Source organism: Cannabis sativa, chromosome 9 (genome assembly GCF_029168945.1).
Source record: "Cannabis sativa cultivar Pink pepper isolate KNU-18-1 chromosome 9, ASM2916894v1, whole genome shotgun sequence".
Classification (NCBI taxonomy): domain Eukaryota; kingdom Viridiplantae; phylum Streptophyta; class Magnoliopsida; order Rosales; family Cannabaceae; genus Cannabis; species Cannabis sativa.
Window position 1 is genome coordinate 53,473,947 of NC_083609.1, and position 22,252 is coordinate 53,496,198.

Below are 22,252 nucleotides of genomic sequence, written 5' to 3' on the forward strand. Positions count from 1 at the left end.
GTTTATGTACTAAACAATTCTCCTCAGACTTTAATATCTACCAAATCATGTCCGTCAATCTTTAATATGTACTAAATCATGCCCTCTAAACTTTCATCCATGTTAGAATTTTTTTACTAAAATTAGACAAAAGTCCTTAAATCTAACAATCTTAATAGTTCAGGGGAATTTTTAACGGCCAAAAAAATTCAGGGGGCATAATTTAGTGTATGATGTCAAAGTTTAAGAGGAAAAATTGTTAATTAGCCTTAGCTCTCTATTACCTATATAAAACTAAAGCTTAATTACTTTAAATTCTCAATTATTTTAGTGAGCTACTAAGATACATAATGATTATTATATTTTGAAGACAAAAAACCATTTATTTAAAATATTGCAATTAAATACCATTGAATTTTAGTAATTTTTTTACCTTTGAATTTTGAAATTTTGTATTTATAATTTTCTTAAGAGTATAAAGTTAGAATTCTAGCTCTAACCCACATTATATTCAAAGAATCCAAAAGTTAACTGATCACACCTATTTGTGACCTATTATGGTCTTCTTTTTGTATTTAGTTTTTAGGGTTTTTTTTAGTGTAATTTTTGTATTTAGGTTCACAATTTTAAAATTCAATTTCAATTGTGGGCATTCAAAATCTCAAATATCTATGTTAATTGGTCCACATAATCCAACTACATCTACAAAATCCAATTGAATTGAATTATTAACTAGAGCCCAAAACATTTGATCAAAACTCAAAACTAAGTCAAAGACATGCATGTGATGGTCCACTTGTATTCTAGTCTCTTTCCCTCCAAACTCAAATGGGTCTTTCAGTGGAAAAGAATATTGGCTTATTCAATGAATGTTTCCAACAGATCATATTCATTTATTAAGCTTTCAACATTTTGTAATACTCATTGCAGCTATCATACTAGACAGAAATAATTAATAAGAAGTATTGTTACATTAAATTGGACATGCTCATATATTGTTTACTTTGATTATGTTTTGTAGACCATTACTATAAGTACCCATGTTGCTTAATATATTATTTAGAGATAAGATTGAACATTTTGACTGGATTTGACTCGGATCCGACCAACTTGCCCGGACTTGACCAACTTGCCCAAACCCGACCCGTAAACCTGAAATCCAATCAACCCGCTCGATTATAGAGAATTAAAATCACTATATTATAGAATAATTAATATTTTTGTTCCATAAATTTTTTACATTACTAATTGTGCTCTTATAGTATATGGCTTGTTAATAATATCTATTAAAATATAATTTTTACAATAATATAATTCAATCACAATTTATTTAATTTTATCGTAAAATAAATAAAGTACTGGATAGTAGTTGATAAATAAATACAAATTAAATATTTTCACATTTTATACGTTAATAAATAATATATAATATACTTGTTTTATAGTAATTTATATTTATATTTTAATTTTTTTAATCATTAAAGTAATTTATTAATTTATTTCGAGAGACAAAATTGAATAAAATGTAAAAAAAAAATTATGTTACATTTATCTATATTTTTATAAAACTTTTCTTATCTATTTTTCTCTCCAAATTGGAGGAGAAAATTTTTGGTTTTTTTTTTTCATTTTTCTCTCCGAATTGGAGGAAAATTTTTTTGGGAGGCCCCACTTATTAATATTTTCCTCTTCATTTTTCTTCTCTCAAATTTTCATACACTATTCCTTTATTTTCTCCTTCTTCTTTTACTTTTCATTCATATACTTTATTTGGTTCTCATTTTCTATTTTTGTAGTTAAGAATCATAGGGTTCCATCTCAAAACTAATTGGTGATGAGTGGAGTAGCTCATGTTCTTATATATGGCTCAATACTTTTACATTTAATCCATGTGGGACAATGTTTTCCAATACGATAGAACAATCTCAGTCCATATAATGTAAAAATAAGAGATTTTTTTTAATTAAATAGAAAAATTGAACATAAAAACTTATTTACATTTATTAATTTAGGGTGCATTTATAATTTTTTGGTACAAATAAAACTCATCTTAAACAAATTAAGAGTGTTTCTCCTTATTTTCATAAAAACATATTTAAAAAAATATATTGTTTTCACCAATTTTTTATTTTGACTAGAAACTTGTTGTATTATCAAATTTGTAAATATGCTAACAAAAGATCTCTTAGGACAAACTCTCAATTGAATCGATGATCTAAAAAAAGAAAAAAACCATGCAACACGAGCTAAATAATTATTTTCACCAATTTAATGTAATAAAAAGATACAAAAGAAAAAAAAACTATAACAAAAACTTGAGCTCCCCAAATTAATATATCCCACATGACCAACACCATGAGATGTTCATTAACAATTAGCCACTTTATATAAAAATTATAGAATGGTCAAAGTTATATTGGTATTTGAGGTCAAGATTTAAGATCCTTCTCTATAGTTAATTATAAAATAAAAATTCTTCTCTATTGGTTTTCATGTTCAAAGTCCCTACATGCTCCCAACAAAAATTAAATATATTCAAGTACTTGAGGGATAAATGAGAAAAAAGGTCATAATTCATGCACAAACTGGCAAGGGATCCAATGAAATAAATTAAAGGTAATAATAATATAAATGGGAAGTGATTTATTTTCAATATAGTATATAAAGGTTTGTTTGTACCAATTTAAGTAGGTTGCAATAAGATTGCCCTTTCCTTTCAACTTTTATTGTTTTTATTATATTTTTTATTAAACAATAATAATTTGTAGCACATGCATTGTCTATGAAAGTAAATAAGGACTTTGTCTTTACTTTCAATTATATAATAAAATATAGAAGTGAATACTATGTAACTTCAAAGTGAAAATGAGTAGATTGGGTGCTTAATTATTACTTGGATGTAAGTAAAAATTAAATTGTTATTGGTCGTCAGTGTTAGTGGTAGTGTCTAGGACCTTTAGACATATCACTTTATAATTAGATAACGATACTACTTAAAAGTTATTATATTAAAACACATAAAATACAATACTTAGTTGGACTAATAACGATATTAATACATAGAAAAATATTAAATACCACTGTGCCTTTTAGCATTTCTAAAGTAAAAATTAAAATACTTTTAATTACAACTTGATAATTAATTGGAAAGAGAAACACTAATTATTATGAATTATAATTTGATTATCAATTGTAATAAAAAGTTGTTTTTGGACATAAATAGACTCCACCCGTGTACATAAAACATTCTAAATTTATTTTATAAACATGCCATGAGTATATAATTAATTAAACTTTAGATAATAAATAAAGTACTTATGAAACACTCTAAATTGATTTTCCTAACTAAAAAAGAAACAAGTTTTGAACACTCTAAATCAATTTTGACTAAAAAGGTGACCTTGTGAATAATTATGGGAGATCACATGGGATGGGTGAATTAAGGGGTCATCAACACTTATCATGAGAAATTGGGAGGTTTTCATTTAAAAGGGAAAATAGCATGGAAAAATAAATAGGGCATCCAAAATAAATGGGGCACTAGTCTTAACTATTAAGTATTATGACCCATTTGGCTAATTTGCATAGACTCTTGCAATTTTTTTTAAAGGGTGATAATTAAAATTTTTTATTTTAACTTTTTTTAATAATTTTTTTGTTTCAAAATAATATATTAAAATATATTTTTTTTTAATTTCTTTATCGTGTTATTGTTTGTAATAGTTAAAATATTATCTCTATAAAATTTTTAATTAATTTATAATGCCGATTGAATTTAACACATATTTTGTAACACAAATATTGAGAAAGATATTAAAATAAAAGATTGACCATAACATACCTTCTTTTTAGTTTTATTACTCGTTAACACTTTAACATCTTCTAATTATGGATATAAATTGCAAAATCTCAACAATTTTTTAACTTAAATACTAAATACAGTAAAACTTCTATTTAAGAATACTCTATTTAAAAATAACCTCTAATTTGTTATAAAAAAATAAAGTCCCGATTTGGGCCAGTTATAAATAAGAATAACCTCTAAATTGTAATTAGTTATACATTTTTTAAGTCCCGTATTAACAAAGTATACCTCTATATAAGAATAATTACATCTTAATAAAATATATACATGTATTTTGTAAATTTATTTATGTAGAATTAATAATTTTATTTTAAATTATAATACATGTATGAAATTATATTTATTCTAAAATATTTCTATTATAATATAATATTAATGATTATTTATTGTTATTATTGTTACATTAATATTTTTTAGTTTTTTAATTTTTTTTTTCTAGTGTAACTCTATTTAGTTATAATTTACTTGGTCCTAAGTGTATTCTTGGATAGAGGTTCTACTGTATATATATTTCTATATAGTTATATCATTATTAATAATTTTTATTTTATTTTGTTTAAAAAAATCGTGTCAAATTCGTGTTAAGCGAATCGTGTCGTGTTTGATTCGTTTTTTATTTCTAGTCAAGTTGTGTTGATCCGCGTCTAATTTTTTTGACTCTAACTCGTAAAATTTGTGTAGTGTTCGTGTCTTGTGTCAAAACTTATTTTGCCACCCTTACTTATAATAATACACCGTATTAATATAGTATTGAACACCTTAAAATATCTAATAGCAATATTGTTTAAAAGTGAAATTATTAATCATATTTTTGTTAATAACATCACACATTTGTAAGACAATTTGTCTTTATGACTTCGACCACATGGAATTGAGGCGTTAATCCTTAACAATATAGCGAAAGAACTCCGTACCATGCTTTAATCATCTCAACTAACCATCTCTCATCCACCTAAGTGAAGTAGTTTAAAGAGTAAATACTATTTTGGATCTTGTATTTTGCGAAAGTTATTAATTAGACCCTCTATTTTGTTAAATGACAAAATAAATCTTGTATTTTCTAAAATTGTACAAATACTTGACCTGATTTTTTGTCAAAAGAGTATTATATAATTACCTTAGTATTTGCTTCATTGTAATGTAATTGGAATGATAATAAGAATAGTAAAAAAATATAATTTAAGTAGTAATGAGAATAGTATTATGATTAGGGGTGTGCATAAATCAATCAAATCCAACGAGAACCGACCGATCCAATTACAACCGACCGCCAAACATTGGATATCCAATTGTGATCGGATCGGATCGGATTGTATGTTATTTTTAAATATCCAATTGGATCGGATTGGATGGTGGATGAGGTGTGTAAAAATCCAATACATCCAACATCCAATCGAATTAATTTGTATTTTCATTTAGTTTGGATGAGTAATTAGATTTTATATTGTTATATGTCAAATCTATATGTATATATGAAAATTAACATTAAAATTTTACTCTTTTTTTCTTGGATTAGATGGATCCAGTCCAATCCAATATATACTGGACCTAAAATATTGGATGGATCTGATCTGATTCAAAAAATACTAGGTCTAAAATATTGGATAAATCCAAATTAAACCAATAAATATATATGAAATACATCCAATGGATATAACCGATCCAATCCAACATCTAATGGATGTTGGATCGATTGGATGACTGAAATTGATTGGATCGAATCAGATGGTAAAATCTAACATCTAATATATGATTGGATCGGATTTGGATAGGTCTAAAAACATTAAATGTGATCCAATGAACCCCTAATTATGATGTGTGATTTAATATTAATGTAATGAATATTGGAATGAAATATAATAAATTATATGATCACAAAAATATTCACACATTAATTAATTAATAGGTTTTTTTTTAATTTAAATAGATCAAAAAGTATAAGTGTCATTTTACTTTCCATTCAATATTTCACTAACAAGGTTAAACTCATTCCATATCCATAATCTTAGTATGGAATTGGAAATGGAATGCAAACCCTTCATTCCATAATCCATACCATTACAACCTTTCATTCCCTAAAACCAAACATTCACTAAATTTCAAATAGCATAATTTTTGTGTAAGTAAGGAGGTTTTCTTTTTTTTGAACCAAAGAAGTAAAAGTGAGTTAAAATAGTAATTAAAGATGTGGGGGACACTCTAGTACTTGTACTAGTATTCTTACCAACCTACTCAACTAGTGTACTACTACTACTACACACTACATTATAGTAAACAAAAAAATGAAAAGAAAAAAAAAAGAGAAAGAGAGAAGTTGAAGCCGTACTCTTCTTTCTCCATCACTTTTTCATTTATTATTATTAATAATTTTGATTTAATATTTAACCCATTACATTACCACACCACTAATTTTGACTGCAAAATCAAACCAAAAACAAAATAAAAGGCTCTTTCTTTCTTTCTTCTTCTTCTTCTTCTTATTTAGCTTTGGAGCTTATATTATGATCAGAAGAAGAATCTCTCTTACAGTCTCACTCATTATTATGGATATGGTTATGCTTATAATGTTGGTCCCAACTTCAGATTTCTCTTCAAACTATTAACAACAACAAAATCTCACTTCCATTTTTAACCATGGAATATGAAAGGATCCAAAAGCCTCAGGTATCTTTCTTTTCTTCTTTATTTTTGATTTTTTGCTTTTTTTCTCTTCTTCCAATGCTCATTAATGTAAAAAGAACAAAGTGTCATTTTCAATTTTTTATTTTTGTAATTTTCCTTTCTTGAAAGCTGAAATCTCTGCTACTCCCACCACCGTTTTGATCGAAATCTCTGCCATTTTCAACCTACATTTTGTACTACTACTACTACTTCATTGATAATATATACTGTGTTTTGTTTTTATGCTTGTGTGTTGACTGAGTTGAATTGGGTTAGGGTGGTGGTGGAGGAGGAGGAGGTGGTGGATTTTCGCCTGGAAAGTTGAGGAACATGCTTATGGGAGTAGAGAAACAGAGGAAGAAAGAAGAAGACCTCATTGAATCAGCCTTCACATTGAGATCTCAACCTTTTGATGTTGATGAATCTGGTAAAACCTTTTTCTTTATTTTGGGTATTTTTTTTTTGTGTATTTTCACTATGACCCCTTTATTTGTTTGGTAATTTGGGTTTGTACTCACTTTTTTGAAATTGTACCCACCACCAATAAAGTAAAGTGATTCACTGATTTTGAATGTTTTTGTTTTACAATACATCGTGTATCATATCATTTATTCATTCTCTTTAAAAAGCAAGATAAGCAACCAACATTGGGTATGCCTCTTTTCTCATTCAAACACATGATATCTTAGATTTGTTTTCTTCATTTTCCTAAGCTTTCTCTGCAACCAAACAGAAGTTGTATCATGTGTTTGATATAATCAGTAAGTAGTTGTGATTGTGTTTTACAAACCCAAATGACCAAACTAACTAACTTTGGTTTTTTATTGAAAGTAATGCTAGAAAGAAAGCATTTTTATTTGTATTTAATTGTTTTTGTTTTGTTTTGTTTTGTAGGTGGCAATAGTTCTGATACCTGCAAAGATGTAGATGTTGTGAGTGTTCTTCCTGACTTCTCAACCTCAGTGACATCTGATTCGTTAGGCTTGGATATGGTTAGTGATCGTAGATTGAAGGATAATAGTACATTAGTAAATTCAAGAGCTAGAAATCAACAAGATCCACCTTTAGATTATGATTGTGGGCAGGATGGAATGAGCATTTCCTCATCAATCTTTGAGTTTCAGAAGGGTGAGAGGACCCAACAAAGAGTTCCCCTTGCTCCTTTCTCCAAGCCAGCTCCTTCGAAATGGGACGATGCCCAGAAATGGATAGCAAGTCCTACCTCTAACCGGCCTAAGGGAGGGCAGGCTGGCCAGGGAGCTGGATCACGTAAGGTGGGTGGTCTTAGCTATGGGAGCCGGCAACAGTCTACAAAGACTGTTGTTGAAGTTCCAGATCAAAGAGTGGTAGCTTCCGAAGAACCTGATACGAAACAGATGGATACAAATCAAACTAAGATGGAAAGTTGGGGTCAAAAGCTTCTACCTTGGGAGGCTGACTCATATCCTACTGCAGATTCGTATAGCAAGCCTGTGCTCATGATCGAAAACTCAGTTGGAGAATCAGCAAGTAAGACTTTTACTGAATTATTTCAGTTCATGCTGTTGTTTTGGTAGTATTTCACTCTTCTTAAGTTAGATGATCAGTTTTTCTATGAAAGCTTTTCCCATTCTACATCCTGATGTTTGTTTTCATTTTAAATCAGTAGTGAATAAGTTGACATATCAATTTGGTGAAGAAGAATACTTGATAATTATGTTTGTTGAGAAAAATCATGGTATGTATGTTGGTAGGAATAATTAATATTTGATTATAGTCGTATGGTCTATATCCTTGCATTAAGGATATGTTGAGTTTTAGGTAAGGTACTTGTTAATATTTAAGCAATTTCTATCTTCTGAGAGAGAATAACCTTTCATGGAGGATGGTTATTTGATCTTAGAGAAGGGAAACGAGAGTATTACTTATTGTTAATCAATGAATTAGAGTTGGTTTTATAAAGGTTTCAGGAACATTTGATTCATTGATAAGGGGATTTTCAAGGTTGATGATACTCGTTTCTCATTAATGTGCTAGTTTTGTCCGAATAAAATGAGACTTGATTCATTAGATCCTGAAGGGTGGTGACTCTTTTCTTTTTTCATATGGAGTATTTGGATTGAGAAATAGAGCGATATCTTGGAGAGTTCAAATTAATTTGTTTGAACCTCTCTCTCTCTCTCTCTCTCTCTGTCACGAGCTAATTTTCACTGACAAAAGGCTGTTAAACGTCATTGTTAATTTAGTTTTATTTTGTACCTTTCATTTCTTCCTCTATTAATTGTTTTTTTTTATTTGTGGCTTGTATTGTTAAAGTTCATGATGCGGTTTTTTCATCTTTAACACTTGGGAAGATTCGAAATAACAAATTATAGTACCTACATAACTAACAAAATGCCATGTTATTCTCTCATCTAATTCAACTTTCATGCACAATTATTCACAGTTGGGCTACAAAATAATAATTTTGATCTTAATTATGGCAATTTGTTCACTTACATGTGCTGTTGTTTGTGCAGTCAATCTCAGCCGTCATAGCTCATCTGTAGCCATCCAGAGCGCACTGACATTTATTCCACCTCCTTCAACAGCTAGATCAGTATCAATGAGAGATATGGGCACAGAAATGACACCTATTGCTAGTCAAGAACCTTCTCGGACTGGAACTCCCGTGAGGGCTACAACACCAAGTCGCAGCCCAATTTCTTCACTTCCTTCTACTCCGGGCAGAACAGCGCTGGAGTCATCTTCAACTGATCCACCGATTGTCAATCTGGATCCTACCAATGGATTGTCTGAGAAAGAGCTGCAAATAAGAACTAGGAGAGAAATTATTGCTCTTGGTACACAGCTTGGTAAAGCAAACATTGCTGCCTGGGCTAGCAAAGAAGATGAGGATAAAGATGCATCCTCTTCATTAAAAAACATAGCAGCAGAACAACAAGCTCAAAATGTTATAGAGACCCGTGCAACGGCATGGGAGGAAGCAGAGAAAGCCAAGTACATGGCCAGGTGAATTCATTTCCATTGGAATTTGTCAGTTTTCATAAATGCGATGTTCTAAGTTTATACCAAGATATCTTGGTTATTTGGAAATTTCACATGGCAGCAGAATCAACTATTATCTAATCTGATCTTTGAAAGTGTACTTTGGCAAAATGTTGCACATGGCCAAGTCAATCTAATTTCTGATCTTAAACAATTTTGTTTGTGATCATTTACCGGAATGTGTGAATATGTTACAACTTGCTTTCAAGTTGATCATATAGAACCAAGTCAATTTTCAGTAACTTAGTTGACGTCCACAATCGCTGATGCTTATCATATTTGTAGATAGTGTGAACTGATCTTGACTGCATTTCTCAGGTTCAAACGAGAAGAGATGAAAATTCAAGCATGGGAAAATCACCAGAAAGCAAAAACAGAAGCTGAGTTGAGGAAAATTGAGGTACTGTACATATGTAAATGTATATGTATATGTTCGTGTGTGTTTGTGTCTTAGTAACAGGGGTAGGAGCGGTCAGCAGAGGACCGACATGCTTAATCTGCATCATTACCCATTTGTTCATGTTTCAACATGTGTAATTTACTGAGTTCAGGGAGTAGGGAGAACTAAAAACCTATCATCCTTTGGAATAGCTAACTCACCCTCATAATATTTCATAAGAACAACATTATATTCAAGGATTCTGCTTGACTAACTTTTTCTTTAGTTAACTTTTAATCTTTTTTCCTTTTCATGCTAGAAGATTTTCTGTTTGTTTATGTATATTTTTTTCAGGTAAATATGTGACTAACATCTTTTTAATGATATTCACCTTACTTACAACTCTCAATAATTGAGACCTTTAGCTTTTTTCATCTGTGTTCTCATGCATTACTACATAACAACGATGGTTTTCAGGTAGAAGTTGAAAAAATGCGAGGGCGAGCTCACGATAAGCTTATGAACAAGCTTGCATCTGCAAGGCATAAGGCCGAAGAAAAACGAGCAGCAGCAGAAGCTAAGAGAAGCCAGCAGGCTGCAAAAACAGAACAACAAGCAGAGTACATTCGAAGAACTGGTCGCGTTCCTTCCTTATTCTACTGTTGGAATTGGTGCTCTTGAATTTTATTCCTTTCTTGAAGAGGAATTTTCTTTTCAATGTTTTTTTTTTGTCAACGTCACTGATACTCTTACATATTGTCTACACGAGCATGTCAAAATGTTTAGCTCAAAACCATTCCTTGTTTAGAAAAGTTATGCTTCTTACAATATTCAAATGAAGTCTTCTTTTGTACATAGACCTTTGGTTTTTGATAGCAAGCATTATTTCTCTTGCAAGTTTAAGTACTACTATTGTTGATTTGGTATGCAAATATAATGCTTTGTATGTAATCTACCTATAGGAATAATAATAAGATAGGAGAAATTATAGCACTATCTAAATAAAAGAACATTTCAAAATTTGTAGATATATGTTATATAAAAAAAATGAGAGAATTAAAGATAGAAAAAATAGTGGTATTTAGAAAAATTTTAGAATGATATATTATCGCCTCATATCTCTCCTTTATAGATACATATATGGTGCGTTTAGTAATATTTTTTTAATCAGTTTTCTATTTTTATTTTTTTAAAACTATATTTTTACTTTTCAATTTTTTAATTGAAAATTAAAAAAAAAATCACTTTCATAATTTTTTCAAATAGTTTTTTTTTCTTAATTAATATTTTGGACTTTGACCACAACTTGAACCTTGGGCCTAGATTTCGGCTCAGCCTTAGTCTCGTACTCGGACCACAGGGTTCCTAACGCAGATTTGTACCCGACTTAAATAAAATCAAAAAATAAAAATAAAAATAAAAGTTATAGAACACACTTTTGTTTTTTGTTTTTAAAATAAAAAAAAAAATAAAAGTAGTTACAGAACGCATTTTTTATTTTTTAATAACACAAATTTATTTTTATTTTTGTGATTAAAAAATTAAAAAAATAAAAATATTACTAAAAGCTCTCGTAGACTATTATATTTAGAATAAAACTTTAAAATAACAATATATATTTTAGAATATTTATGTGTTTTGTGAGAAACTTCATAAAAAAAATATTTTTGTGAGATTTTTTTTTAATATTTAAAAAATTTATTATATATTTAGCTATAAAAATAAAAATTAGTTAGTAATGGAGTAGTACTAAGTAGAGGTGAGAGAGGACTTATGTTATAAAGTGTGAGAACGGTCTTACTAGATCACTACTAGGCTACTATAAAATGTTGGAATGGGAGCTGGTGTGGAGTAGAGATCGGACTCAGCCTCGGAAACCTTCCTTTTTCGTCTCCACAAGCGAAGCTCAGGTATGGCTACAGGCTTGGATTCTCTCTCTCCTTCTCCATAGCCGTTGAACTTTACCCCTATATCTATCTATATATATGTATAATTTCAAATTACTGAGCCAAGTTCCCCATTCTTACACTCAATACTCCATTTTTAAGCTAGGTTAAGCTCCGATGGCTTACTTCAAACCATTTCTTATTTTCCTCTGCTCTTACAGGATCCAAAGAGCTCGAATTCCATGGCTGTTAGTTTTTGAATTTCTATTTTGAATTTATTTAGGGTGTTAAAGTGATTAGACGGAATGGGGAGTAGAGTCCCGGTTCAGCATTTCGGTATGAGATCGGCGAATTCGTATATATCAAGTCCTCTGCACGATCTTAACACCGTTGATACGCGTCCTGCTGCTGATATGGAAATGGAATCCATCAGCGATGTTGATCGCGATGCCGTCACCGAAGATAGCCTCGAAAACGACGATGAATCCAATGCTGTTGTTAGTTTAATTCTTTACTATTATCTTTTTGTTTGTTTTTTTAGTTAAGAATTATGAAATAAGTCACTGTTACTAAGCTTGTTAAAAAAACCGCAGAAAATTTATTTGTTTGAGGTCAAAGATTTGGAATTATGTTCCTAATCTGTAGCTAGCTATCTTATATGGGGTATTAATCTACTCTGAGTTTACAATTTTAGGAATGCATGCATGAATCGTACAGGAACCCTTTGCAACTTCACAGCGTCGGAGTTGATGAAAAGCGTTCTAGTCTTGAGAATAATGGGCCTTCACGGGCTCCCTACGGTATACTGACCATTGAAGGTAACTTGCACTTTTCTGGATTGAATATTTTTGTGTCATACAACTATAAAAGTAGGATAACTGAGTTGAATTGTACTTTGGAGTAGATGTTTCACCTATTGAATCTGCAAGAGCAAGATTTTTACAAATTATTGTCGATCATTTTATCCTCGATCATGTAATTGAAGTTGCTGATTCGGAGGGTGATTATACTGGTCAATCTAATCAAGAAAAACTCAATAAGAGGAAAGGGAGGGAGATTCAGTATGAAGGTGATCCAAGGTTTGCTTTGCCCTTGATGTATGTGGCAAACGTATACGAAACTTTAGTCAATGATGTAAATGTTAGACTAGCTTCCATAAATGGTATTCGTGACAAAACTATTGGGGTAGCGCTTGAAGCAGCTGGTGGTTTGTATAGAAGGCTAGCTAAGAAATATCCCAAAAAAGGTACTTTTTATTATTTTTTTGTTTCAAAAAAGATTGTTTTTAATAATCTGACTCCTCCTCCTAACATGTTCTTAAATATTTGTAGTAGAGTATAAAATTGGGGGTTACTAATTTAATGTTGTTTTATTGAATGACACCTCAATTTTGTTTTAGAGTTTTTTGACACGACTTCTAAATTTTGTATCTCTGGTCACATCAATCAGGATCATGCACGTTTAAAAGAAGAGAACTGGCAACTTCCCTAGAGACTAGGACAAGGTTTCCAGAATTAGTGATACAAGAAGAGAAGCGTGTTCGATTTGTAGTAGTCAATGGTTTGGATATTATTGAAAAACCAAATAGCATTTCTGTGGATGATGCTGAGTGGTAAGCTGGAGAGCATTCTGTGCATTGTACGTAAATTATTGAAAACTTCCTCAATCTGTGACTTCATGGTTGCTTTTTGGCAACACGTACCGCTTATCATTTTTTTTTCACTTGTCAAGTCTTACAAAAACCAAAGAGAGAATGGGGTGGCATGATTCATAACAAGATAAATGAACTTGGATGATTTGAAAACCTTGATGCTTGAATAAAGTTTTGATTTAGAGAATGGGATGGCATGATTCATAACAATATAATTTCATGCACTACGGCCTATTATATATTTTAAAAGAGAAAGGGATCACTTGTCTTAGACTGACCCCCACTTGAATTTATTCGTAAGCCTCAGTAGAGGAATATCGGGATAACTGATAGATTATAGCGCAAGTACAATCAGAGTAAAGACGAATATTTTCTCTATGATATAGGCACAATCTATTATTCTCAATCTTTCTATGGCGTTCCTTGTTTGGATTGCTTATTGGGGAAGTTAAACAAGTAAATTTATCTATATTGATATTTGGTATTGTTCCTATGAATCTTTTTTATAAAATGTTGAAGTCATGAATAGAAATAATAAAAAAATTATATATGATCGTGAAAGATCTTTTAGGATTGACAATTTAAGAATGCTCAGTTTTTCTTTTGTATTTTTTCTTCTTAGTTTGACTTCAGTAGATTGCTCTTGTTGCAGGTTTAAACGATTGACGGGTCGAAATGAAGTAGCTGTGTCTGCTCAAGACTACAAGTTTTATTCTCCGAGACATAAATTTAGGCGTGTTTCTTCAAGTTCAGTGCCAAACATTCCTGGTTTACCTGTAAGCATGAAATGCCAAATTTATGAATTTGTGATATGATCGTGGGAAATTAAAGTCACTAATTTAGTTCACTTATGCATATGTATATGTGTGTGTGTATTTCTTAATTGAATTTGATGGTTAGTTTCTGCCATTATTTGTTTTCATTCTTATGATCGTATGAAATTACAAACCCCTTTGAAGATAAGATACCACCTACAATAGAATGGGTTCACACACATCTTTTTATCTTTATGTTCAGCTATAATGAATTAACCTCGCTAAATAATCTTTTCAGAGTTTTCCTGGTAGTGATAATTCTTCTGTGTTGACTACTGCTCAAGGATTCCGTACAGTAAGTGAAGTAAGATATGCTTTAATATCATTTTACTTCTTCGAAATTAGTACTCTATATATCTTGAACTGGACAAGCTAAGTTTGCATTTCATCATGTTTTTTTTAACAAGATAGAAGTTAAAGATGGTGACAACATTATGTTTATCTGAATTCTGATGCAATATATATTATTGAGGTTGTCAATGTAAATTGCCAGGGGTCCTTTTTGGTTCTTTTATGGATCTGCATTTATGTTTTCTATTTTAGGAATACTATAGTTGAAATTTATTATTTTGTAAAGTTTAACACATAATTTTTTATTTTCTTGATGTTGTTTTCTGAATTACGTGATAGCTAGGGGATTTACTGATATTTAGCTACACACTTGTCCATAAATTATTTTTGTAGTGTGATAAGCCACCAGATTAAACTAGACTTTAGGCTTAGTTGTTAGTTCTCTTTGTTTTAATTAAAAGTTGATGTGTATTAGTGGCTGAGTTGTATTAGTTTTAGGGGCTGATGTGGCAATTATTTTAGGGCATTGTAAAGTATATAAGGGGAGGGGGTCTCTTAGAAAGGGAGGGAGAAAATCGATAAGAGTTGAGATTCATTGTGGAGAGCCCCAGTCCTCTCCAACAGATTGGAATAGGAGAGAACAAGCCTCTCGAAAGCTTGTGATTTGTAATTTTGCCCATCAATTCAATAAAGTTTCTGCAAGAATTTCAGCTATCTTATTGTGTAAGAACAAGGGATAATTCTATCCAAGAAAGAACTTATCATATAGTGAAGTGAAATGTAATTATGTTATCTCACAAGTAAGAGTCTGATATCCTCTTTCCAAAATTCGATATGCTATTTTGTTTACAAAGGAATAATGTTAAATAATGTGAGAGTGATATTATGACCTCGTCGGGGTGATAGGCTTTTTCATAGGATCCTGATAATTAGTCACTATATTGTCTTCTTGCTTTTGAAGTATTTGTGTTCACCTAAGGTCAAACATGAATATAGGAATATGTAAAGTTTTCTGATTATGCTCGAGGTAGAAGTTTGCTAGTTTGTTTATTCTTGATATATTAATATATTTGTTAGATTAGGGAATTAGATTAGGGAATTACTACATACTAATATTTTGGTTGTTTTTCTGGCAGCCACAAACACAGCAGCAGACTCCCTGCAAGCATCATTTACAACCATTGTTGCAGCAACCTCAATTTCACCCTGTTCACCATCACAATCAACCAATGCACCAAAGTCAACATACTCCCCAATATTCTCAAAACCATCAGTGTGGTCCAACCCCACACCTGCCTGAAATCGGTGCTCACCATTCGCCAACCTTGTCACAACACATTGCGTGTTTACAACCTCTCACAGGCCATGTTGGAGGGCGTTTGCATGTATTGGTAAGGTTATTAATTGTTGATTTGGTTTTTTCGTTTCATATTATCAATTTGCTTAAACACCATATTGGGAGAGTTTCAATGACTTGTGTGCGTAATTTCATGCTGACTGTTATAGATGATAAGAATATAGAGTTACTAGAAATTGATTGCAAAAGTGAAAGTCTGGCAAGGTTATTAATTGTTGATTTGCCTTTTTTTGTTCCTAAATTATTTTCTTTTAACAAGGTATTGGGAGTTACAATGATTTGTACTATAATTTCATGCTGACTAATAAAGTGGGTCAATTTTTGGCATGAATCTGTTAGCTGCTGTAACTCAAATGCTTAGTAGCGACCTAACCTAACTATCATTAGGTTAAAGATTCTGATTTAAATGAGGTATATGATTATATGAGTAATTAAAGATCTGCAAACTGAGCCGTTAGGTACATAATTTTGGTTTCCTTTAGCTCTTGTCATAATCCTTGAGATTTACTAGCTAGTGAACTTGCATTTCAGGCATCCAGCCCAGCAAAATTTTGTGATGAATGTGGTGCTCCATACTTGAGAGAAACCTCTAAGTTCTGCTCAGAATGTGGTGCTAAGAGATTGGGAATATGATATTTGTTTATTTAGTCTTTGTTTTCATAATGCATGTTTCCTTTTTAAGTTCTATGTTTGTTTTATGTATATCTTCACTTTGAGTTAGAAAATGTAAATAATCATTGTTGATTGTTGTAAAAGTAAACTCTATAACGTTGTTCCATAAAAAGAAAAATAAAAAAACTCTATAGCATTAGGACTATTTTTGTTTTATATAATTATTAGTTAGTTGTGGATAAATGAATATCTTATTATTAAATTAAAAATAATGGATATAGTTGATGCATTCATGAAATCTCCATAGTTAATGCCTAGTTTTTTATGGGAAGTTTTCATAGATATGGAGTAATTATTTTTGAAAATATAGATATGGTGTATAATCTTTGATATATATAAATTATAATGTGGCATTACCATAGAGGAACTTTTAGAAACTAGACTTTTTTAAATCTAATACAATAATACTAGGGAATTTTACAAAAATACTGCTTTTTGACCAAAACTTTACATTTTTACTGGGACACGGCAAAAACAACTTTTGTACTGCCGAAGCCCAATTTCATTACTTTTGTACTGCCCAAGCCCAACATCATTACTTTTGTACTGCCCAAGCCCAACATCATTTCATTTCATTTATACTGATATATTATATATAGTTTTATTTTATTTTTGTGGTCTAACTTCTTATTAAAAGATAGGAACACATCACTGAAAGCAACAACATGCACTTCATTATATATATACACTAACATATATATTACTTGAATTTTTACAAAATAATGATTTATTAATTTCCCAGATTTTTTTTTTCATTGCATATTACATATTTATAGTGTCCTCCCCCTTTTTTTTTTTCTTTTATACTGTCAACAACAAAACAAAAGTATGAGGCCTCCATCTTTGACAATCACAGACATAACCACCACAACAACACCAGGACACCGGAAAATAACCATTAATTCCGACAAGAATAAACAAAAGCAGTAAAATCGACGTCAATAAATAATCATGGCAAAACAACAGTAAAACAACACTAAAACAATCAAACAAAACAAAAGAAAAAAATGATTAAAAAAAAACAAACAATCTGCTGCACAACCTCCACACCAGATGCAAAATCAACTATATTTGCAAGTCTATACCTAGAAAATTATAAAAAAAAAACTACTAAAACAACACTGAAACAACACAAAAACAAATGAAGCAAAATATAACTACTTAGAAAAAGATAAAAGAAACACACACCTCAAAACTCTCTTGTGAGTGAGCTCGTCAAATAAATTGATCATGAAAAACAACAGTAAAACAATACTAAAACAATACTAAAACAACACAAAAACAAATGAAGCAAAAATAACTACTTAGAAAAATATAAAAGAAACACACACCTCCATCTTCCACACTCACAGACATAACCATCACAACAACACGAGAACACCCAGAAAATACCTATTAATTCAAATAAATAAATCATGAAAAACAACAGTAAAACAATACTAAAACAATACTAAAACAAAAAAAACAATAAAAAAAAATGATCAAAAATTAACTATGTTGTGCACATCCTCAATACTAAATGCACTATATTTGCAAGAAAAGTTCTAGAAAATTAGAACAAAAAAAAACCACACTAAATCTTATATTTTAAAAAAAAACATAACTAAGAACTTCAAAAAATTAAAAAAAAGAAGAAGAAAAGAAAAGAAGATGAAGAAGAAGAACTAAGAACTATCACCTTCATGGTCTTCCTTCCCCTCATCATCTCAGCCATAAAAACATAGCTTTTATTTGGGTAATATTATAGATTTGGGAAAAAAAAAAGAAAAAAAAGAAGAAGAAGAAGGTGAATAGTAGATAGATTAGTAAACACATAAGAAGAGAGAATAACCACAAAAAATTTGACCCAAAGACAATAACTGGATGTGTTTTTTTTTTAAAAAAAAAAGAAGAAGAAGAAGAAGAAGAACATAAGAAGAAGAAGATGAATAATTAAATGGGATAGTAGGTATAAAAACGTGGTGTGAAAGAGAGTAATTGTATTGATATAATGATTAAATTGAATTAAAAGAAAAGAAAAAAAAAAAAAAAAGCTGCCACAAATGTGACAATTCCCATCACATCATTTTTTTTATTGATATAATGATTAAATTGAATTAAAAGAAAAGAAAAAAAAAAAAAAAAGGCTGCCACAAATGTGACAATTCCCATCACATCATTTTTTTTATCACTTAAAATAAAAAAAAAAAAAAAAACTAAAGTTTTAAAGGCGATAAACTGCCAAAAAAAAAAAAAAAAAAGACAGTATAAATGTTGCAATTTCCGTGCAACAGTAAAAATGTAATAAATGGGGAAAAAATAGTAGTGGGTGTAAATTTCCCTAATACTATCTCTAGAAAGATAATAAATACAAGGTAGAAACCTTGATAGAGATTTGAAAGGTATTTTCAATGAAGCAAGTGTTTAAACAAGGGAACTTTCAAAAATATCATTTTTCATATTTTATTTATATTTACGATCGAAATTTTTTATTTATAAGAATATATTTTATCAGGATCTTAGATCTACTCACAAGTATTTTGTTTAATACACTAAATATGAATTTTTTAAAACGATAATTAAACACATATAAAGTTAAGAAAACCTTACATTGGTAGCAGTGGAATAATATGTCTCCTTTCACTCAGATCTCTAACCCTTGTATCATTTCTGTCGTAGAGTATTATCAAGATCTGAGCCCGAATGTCCTTCTCTTTGAATGTGATCTTTCACAATCTTCCAATCTATGATTGAGGTACTACTTGCTGTGTGTTGGCACTACTCTATCACTAGAGGGTTCGAAATTGTGAAGAAGAAAAGAGAGAGAGGTAGGGTCGGCTATAGAGAGAAAGTGAAAGGCCCAATTTTTCTGAAAAGACAATCTTAAGAAAACTTGTTATTTTGACTGAGCCATCACTTTCTATTTATAGGCAACTACTAGGTTTAGGTTAGTAATTACTTGGCATTAAAATAATGAAAATATTAATTGGAAAAAGCCTATCAAGTGGCCGGCCATAGGTGTTAATGGGCCTTACTTGGATTTTGCAGTTTTCACAATTTTTATTTCTATTTTCTCAAAAACGCCAATTTCCAATTCTAACCATTTAAATGCCAAAACTAATTATTTAATAACTAAAATAGATTATTAAATAGTATTGTCATTTAATATAATTATTAATTAGACATATAGAGTCTCTTAATTAATAAATAAACCTAGAATCTCTTTTCTTTACAATTTCACCCCTGCTCAGTGAAAATTCACAAATTATGCATAGTCTAACTTTAGAATTTTTAATTAATTAATCATAAATCAATTATTAAGTCTTACAAGCAGTATGGTCTCAACTAGAATGGGGACCATGGATATATATGCTGAGCTTCCAATAAGCGAACCGAATTTACTAAGTAAATTTCCTACTTATTAATCCCTTGTTGAATCCACTCTTAGAACTTGGAATTGCACTCTCAGACTTATATAGAGCATTCTATATGTTTCACGATATAGATATGCTATCTCATTTAACCATTGTTATAATCTTAATGTGATCAAAGATCCTCTATATAGATGATTTACATCGAGATGGGATAAATTTACCGTTTCCACCCCTCAATGTATTTGGCCCCTTAAAACACTTAGCTACATGTAAATGATATTTTAGTGATCTAGGAATTAGTCACTGAAACAAGAGCTCATCCATTTACTTCTATTTAGCTAAGCTCGAAGGGAATCATCACTTGACTTCTATACACCAGTAGAAGCTATAGATTCCATATTTATGTTCAGCGCTCCCACTCAATCATACTATCATGTTCCCAAAATATACGTATCACCCTGACCTAAAAGTAGGCTTAACTAATAAATCAAAGAACATGAATAGCACTCCTGAGTTGAGTCTAAGCATATCAGGATTTAGATTCTTTTAATCTAAGATCAACTACTGATATTGACTTGAAAAGATACAACGGTAAGTTTATAATATCTTAACTAAGTTCAATATCAGTCCAGTCCAATGTATACTCCATATACATTCGAAACTAGTATACTATACCAATGTCCTGGAAAGAACATAACACTTACTCCAAGTGTAAGTACACATCATCGCTGATTATCACATCAGTGTAAATCCAAAACACTGATGAAACAGGGACTTAGTCTTTTGAATCATATAATCACAATCACATTCTACTGTGTTGACAATACTGTAATTGTGAATAAATATATGTTTTGGACTTAATAGATTTTGTGCATATATATTAAACATATTAAACCATAAGCATGAAAAATTCATGCAAACACAAATCACTTCTAATTTCTTAGATTGATAACTAATCAGATTGTAATGAGTTTTATTTAGGGCACAAAAACCAACATATACTTGTAAAATTTAAAACTACAAAAATATATTTTTCTAGTAAAAATTACGAAAACAACTAAAAAAATAATGAAAAATTAATGTCACGATAACTTTATATAACTATAAATAAACTATAAAAATATATTTTTTTTAAGCAAAAATTAAGAAAATATTTAAAAAATAATGAGAAATTAATCTTATAAACTATAAAATAATAAAAAATAATTAAAAAAATAATTTTACGACAATTATAAATAAATTATAAAATAAACAGTTCAAAGTATAAAAATAATTTTTGTCTGTATTGATGTATTTTCATACATATTTTTTTTTTAATTTTTGTTTTATTATATAAATCTTTCTTTAAACAATGTAAAACAATAATATATAACTCATTCAATGTTGGTAAAACGATCCAAAAATATCCAAACCCCTTTTCTCTGAGAGTGAAAACCAAGAAGCCTGGTAAAGTATTCCATTATTAAGACAAATAGGAGAGGAGACAGGATCCCCTTGTCGAAGTCTTTTTTTCCCTTTAAAATTGCCTTGAATTCTACCATTCAGCATAAGGTGGTAGTTCATTCCCTTCAGACAGGTCATTATCCAATTAATAAACCGAGAAGGAAAGCATAGAAGCCTTAGCAAATCTTCCACAAACTACAAATTAACAATGTCAGAAGCCTTACTGAGGTCAATTTTCATGATGTATGTTGCAGAGATGTTCTTCCTTGTGTAACCCTTTAGGAGATCTTGAAAGATCGTGATATTGTGAGCAAGAAGCCTATTTTTGACAAAAGCACCTTGATTGCTTTAGACAATAGTAGGAAGCACTTCAGAGAGAGCCAAACCTTGGTTTTTAGTTACAATGAATTTGATATATTATTGTGAAAATTGATATGTATTATTCATACTAGATAGATTTTACGTGCCAAGTCACGTATGTTAATTTTATTTTAGTTTTTAGTTTTTTTTAATATCATAATTTTAAAATTAATAATATTCAATGTAGTGATAATCATTGAAATTTAAAAGCATAGTAGTGATTTAAATAAAAACAAAAATTACTATTATACTTTGTAATAGTAATTAAAAAAAAATATTATTCGTCCTAAATTTATCTTCGCAATTAATGAAAATGCTCATCTGGTTAAACTATCAAAACATTTAAATTTAATTTAAAATAATATTTAAAATTTAACTAATTCTAAATATCAAAATTTAAAAATAATTTTTAATAAAAAAATAAACAATATGAACAAATTTATTATTAATTGCAACACTTTAGATTAATTATATTTAGGTTTAACTATCTACATGATGTTGACCCTTTACGTG

General features: G+C 30.0%; 2 protein-coding genes across 7 annotated transcripts; both read left to right on the top strand.

Annotated features, from left to right (window-relative positions):
- Window positions 1–5,968: 5,968 nt before the first annotated feature.
- Window positions 5,969–10,814, top strand: LOC115722898 (uncharacterized). Its single transcript, XM_030652258.2, has 6 exons — window positions 5,969–6,508; window positions 6,782–6,932; window positions 7,400–8,014; window positions 9,004–9,496; window positions 9,851–9,932; window positions 10,389–10,814. Exons 1-6 carry the CDS (start codon window positions 6,479–6,481, stop codon window positions 10,590–10,592), a joined length of 1,575 nt encoding a protein of 524 aa, XP_030508118.1. The 5' UTR covers window positions 5,969–6,478; the 3' UTR covers window positions 10,593–10,814.
- A 908-nt stretch (window positions 10,815–11,722) lies between these two features.
- On the top strand, window positions 11,723–18,645 carry LOC115724197 (uncharacterized protein At2g02148). 6 transcript variants are annotated; one of them, XM_030653677.2, is made up of 9 exons: window positions 11,723–11,821; window positions 12,081–12,294; window positions 12,492–12,615; window positions 12,702–13,043; window positions 13,247–13,409; window positions 14,101–14,224; window positions 14,502–14,567; window positions 15,691–15,945; window positions 16,443–18,645. In XM_030653677.2, the coding sequence occupies exons 2-9, from the start codon at window positions 12,103–12,105 to the stop codon at window positions 16,542–16,544; spliced, it is 1,368 nt and encodes a 455-aa protein (XP_030509537.2). In that variant the 5' UTR covers window positions 11,723–11,821; window positions 12,081–12,102; the 3' UTR covers window positions 16,545–18,645. The 6 variants fall into 6 exon arrangements, with proteins under 6 accessions (XP_030509537.2, XP_030509539.2, XP_030509538.2 ...); XM_030653679.2 differs by having other exon boundaries at window positions 14,502–14,558; XM_030653678.2 differs by having other exon boundaries at window positions 11,734–11,821; window positions 12,019–12,294.
- Window positions 18,646–22,252: the final 3,607 nt, after the last annotated feature.

Excerpts from the sequence above, each read along its gene's own strand:
- LOC115722898 (XM_030652258.2), top strand. The coding sequence starts at position 6,479 with ATGGAATATGAAAGGATCCAAAAGCCTCAG. Across the intron at positions 6,933-7,399 it reads TTTTGATGTTGATGAATCTG|GTGGCAATAGTTCTGATACC; the intron begins GTAAAACCTTTT and ends TTTGTTTTGTAG. Across the intron at positions 9,497-9,850 it reads AAAGCCAAGTACATGGCCAG|GTTCAAACGAGAAGAGATGA; the intron begins GTGAATTCATTT and ends TGCATTTCTCAG.
- LOC115724197 (XM_030653677.2), top strand. The coding sequence starts at position 12,103 with ATGGGGAGTAGAGTCCCGGTTCAGCATTTCGGTATGAGATCGGCGAAT. Across the intron at positions 14,568-15,690 it reads GATTCCGTACAGTAAGTGAA|CCACAAACACAGCAGCAGAC; the intron begins GTAAGATATGCT and ends TTTTTCTGGCAG. Across the intron at positions 15,946-16,442 it reads GAGGGCGTTTGCATGTATTG|GCATCCAGCCCAGCAAAATT; the intron begins GTAAGGTTATTA and ends CTTGCATTTCAG.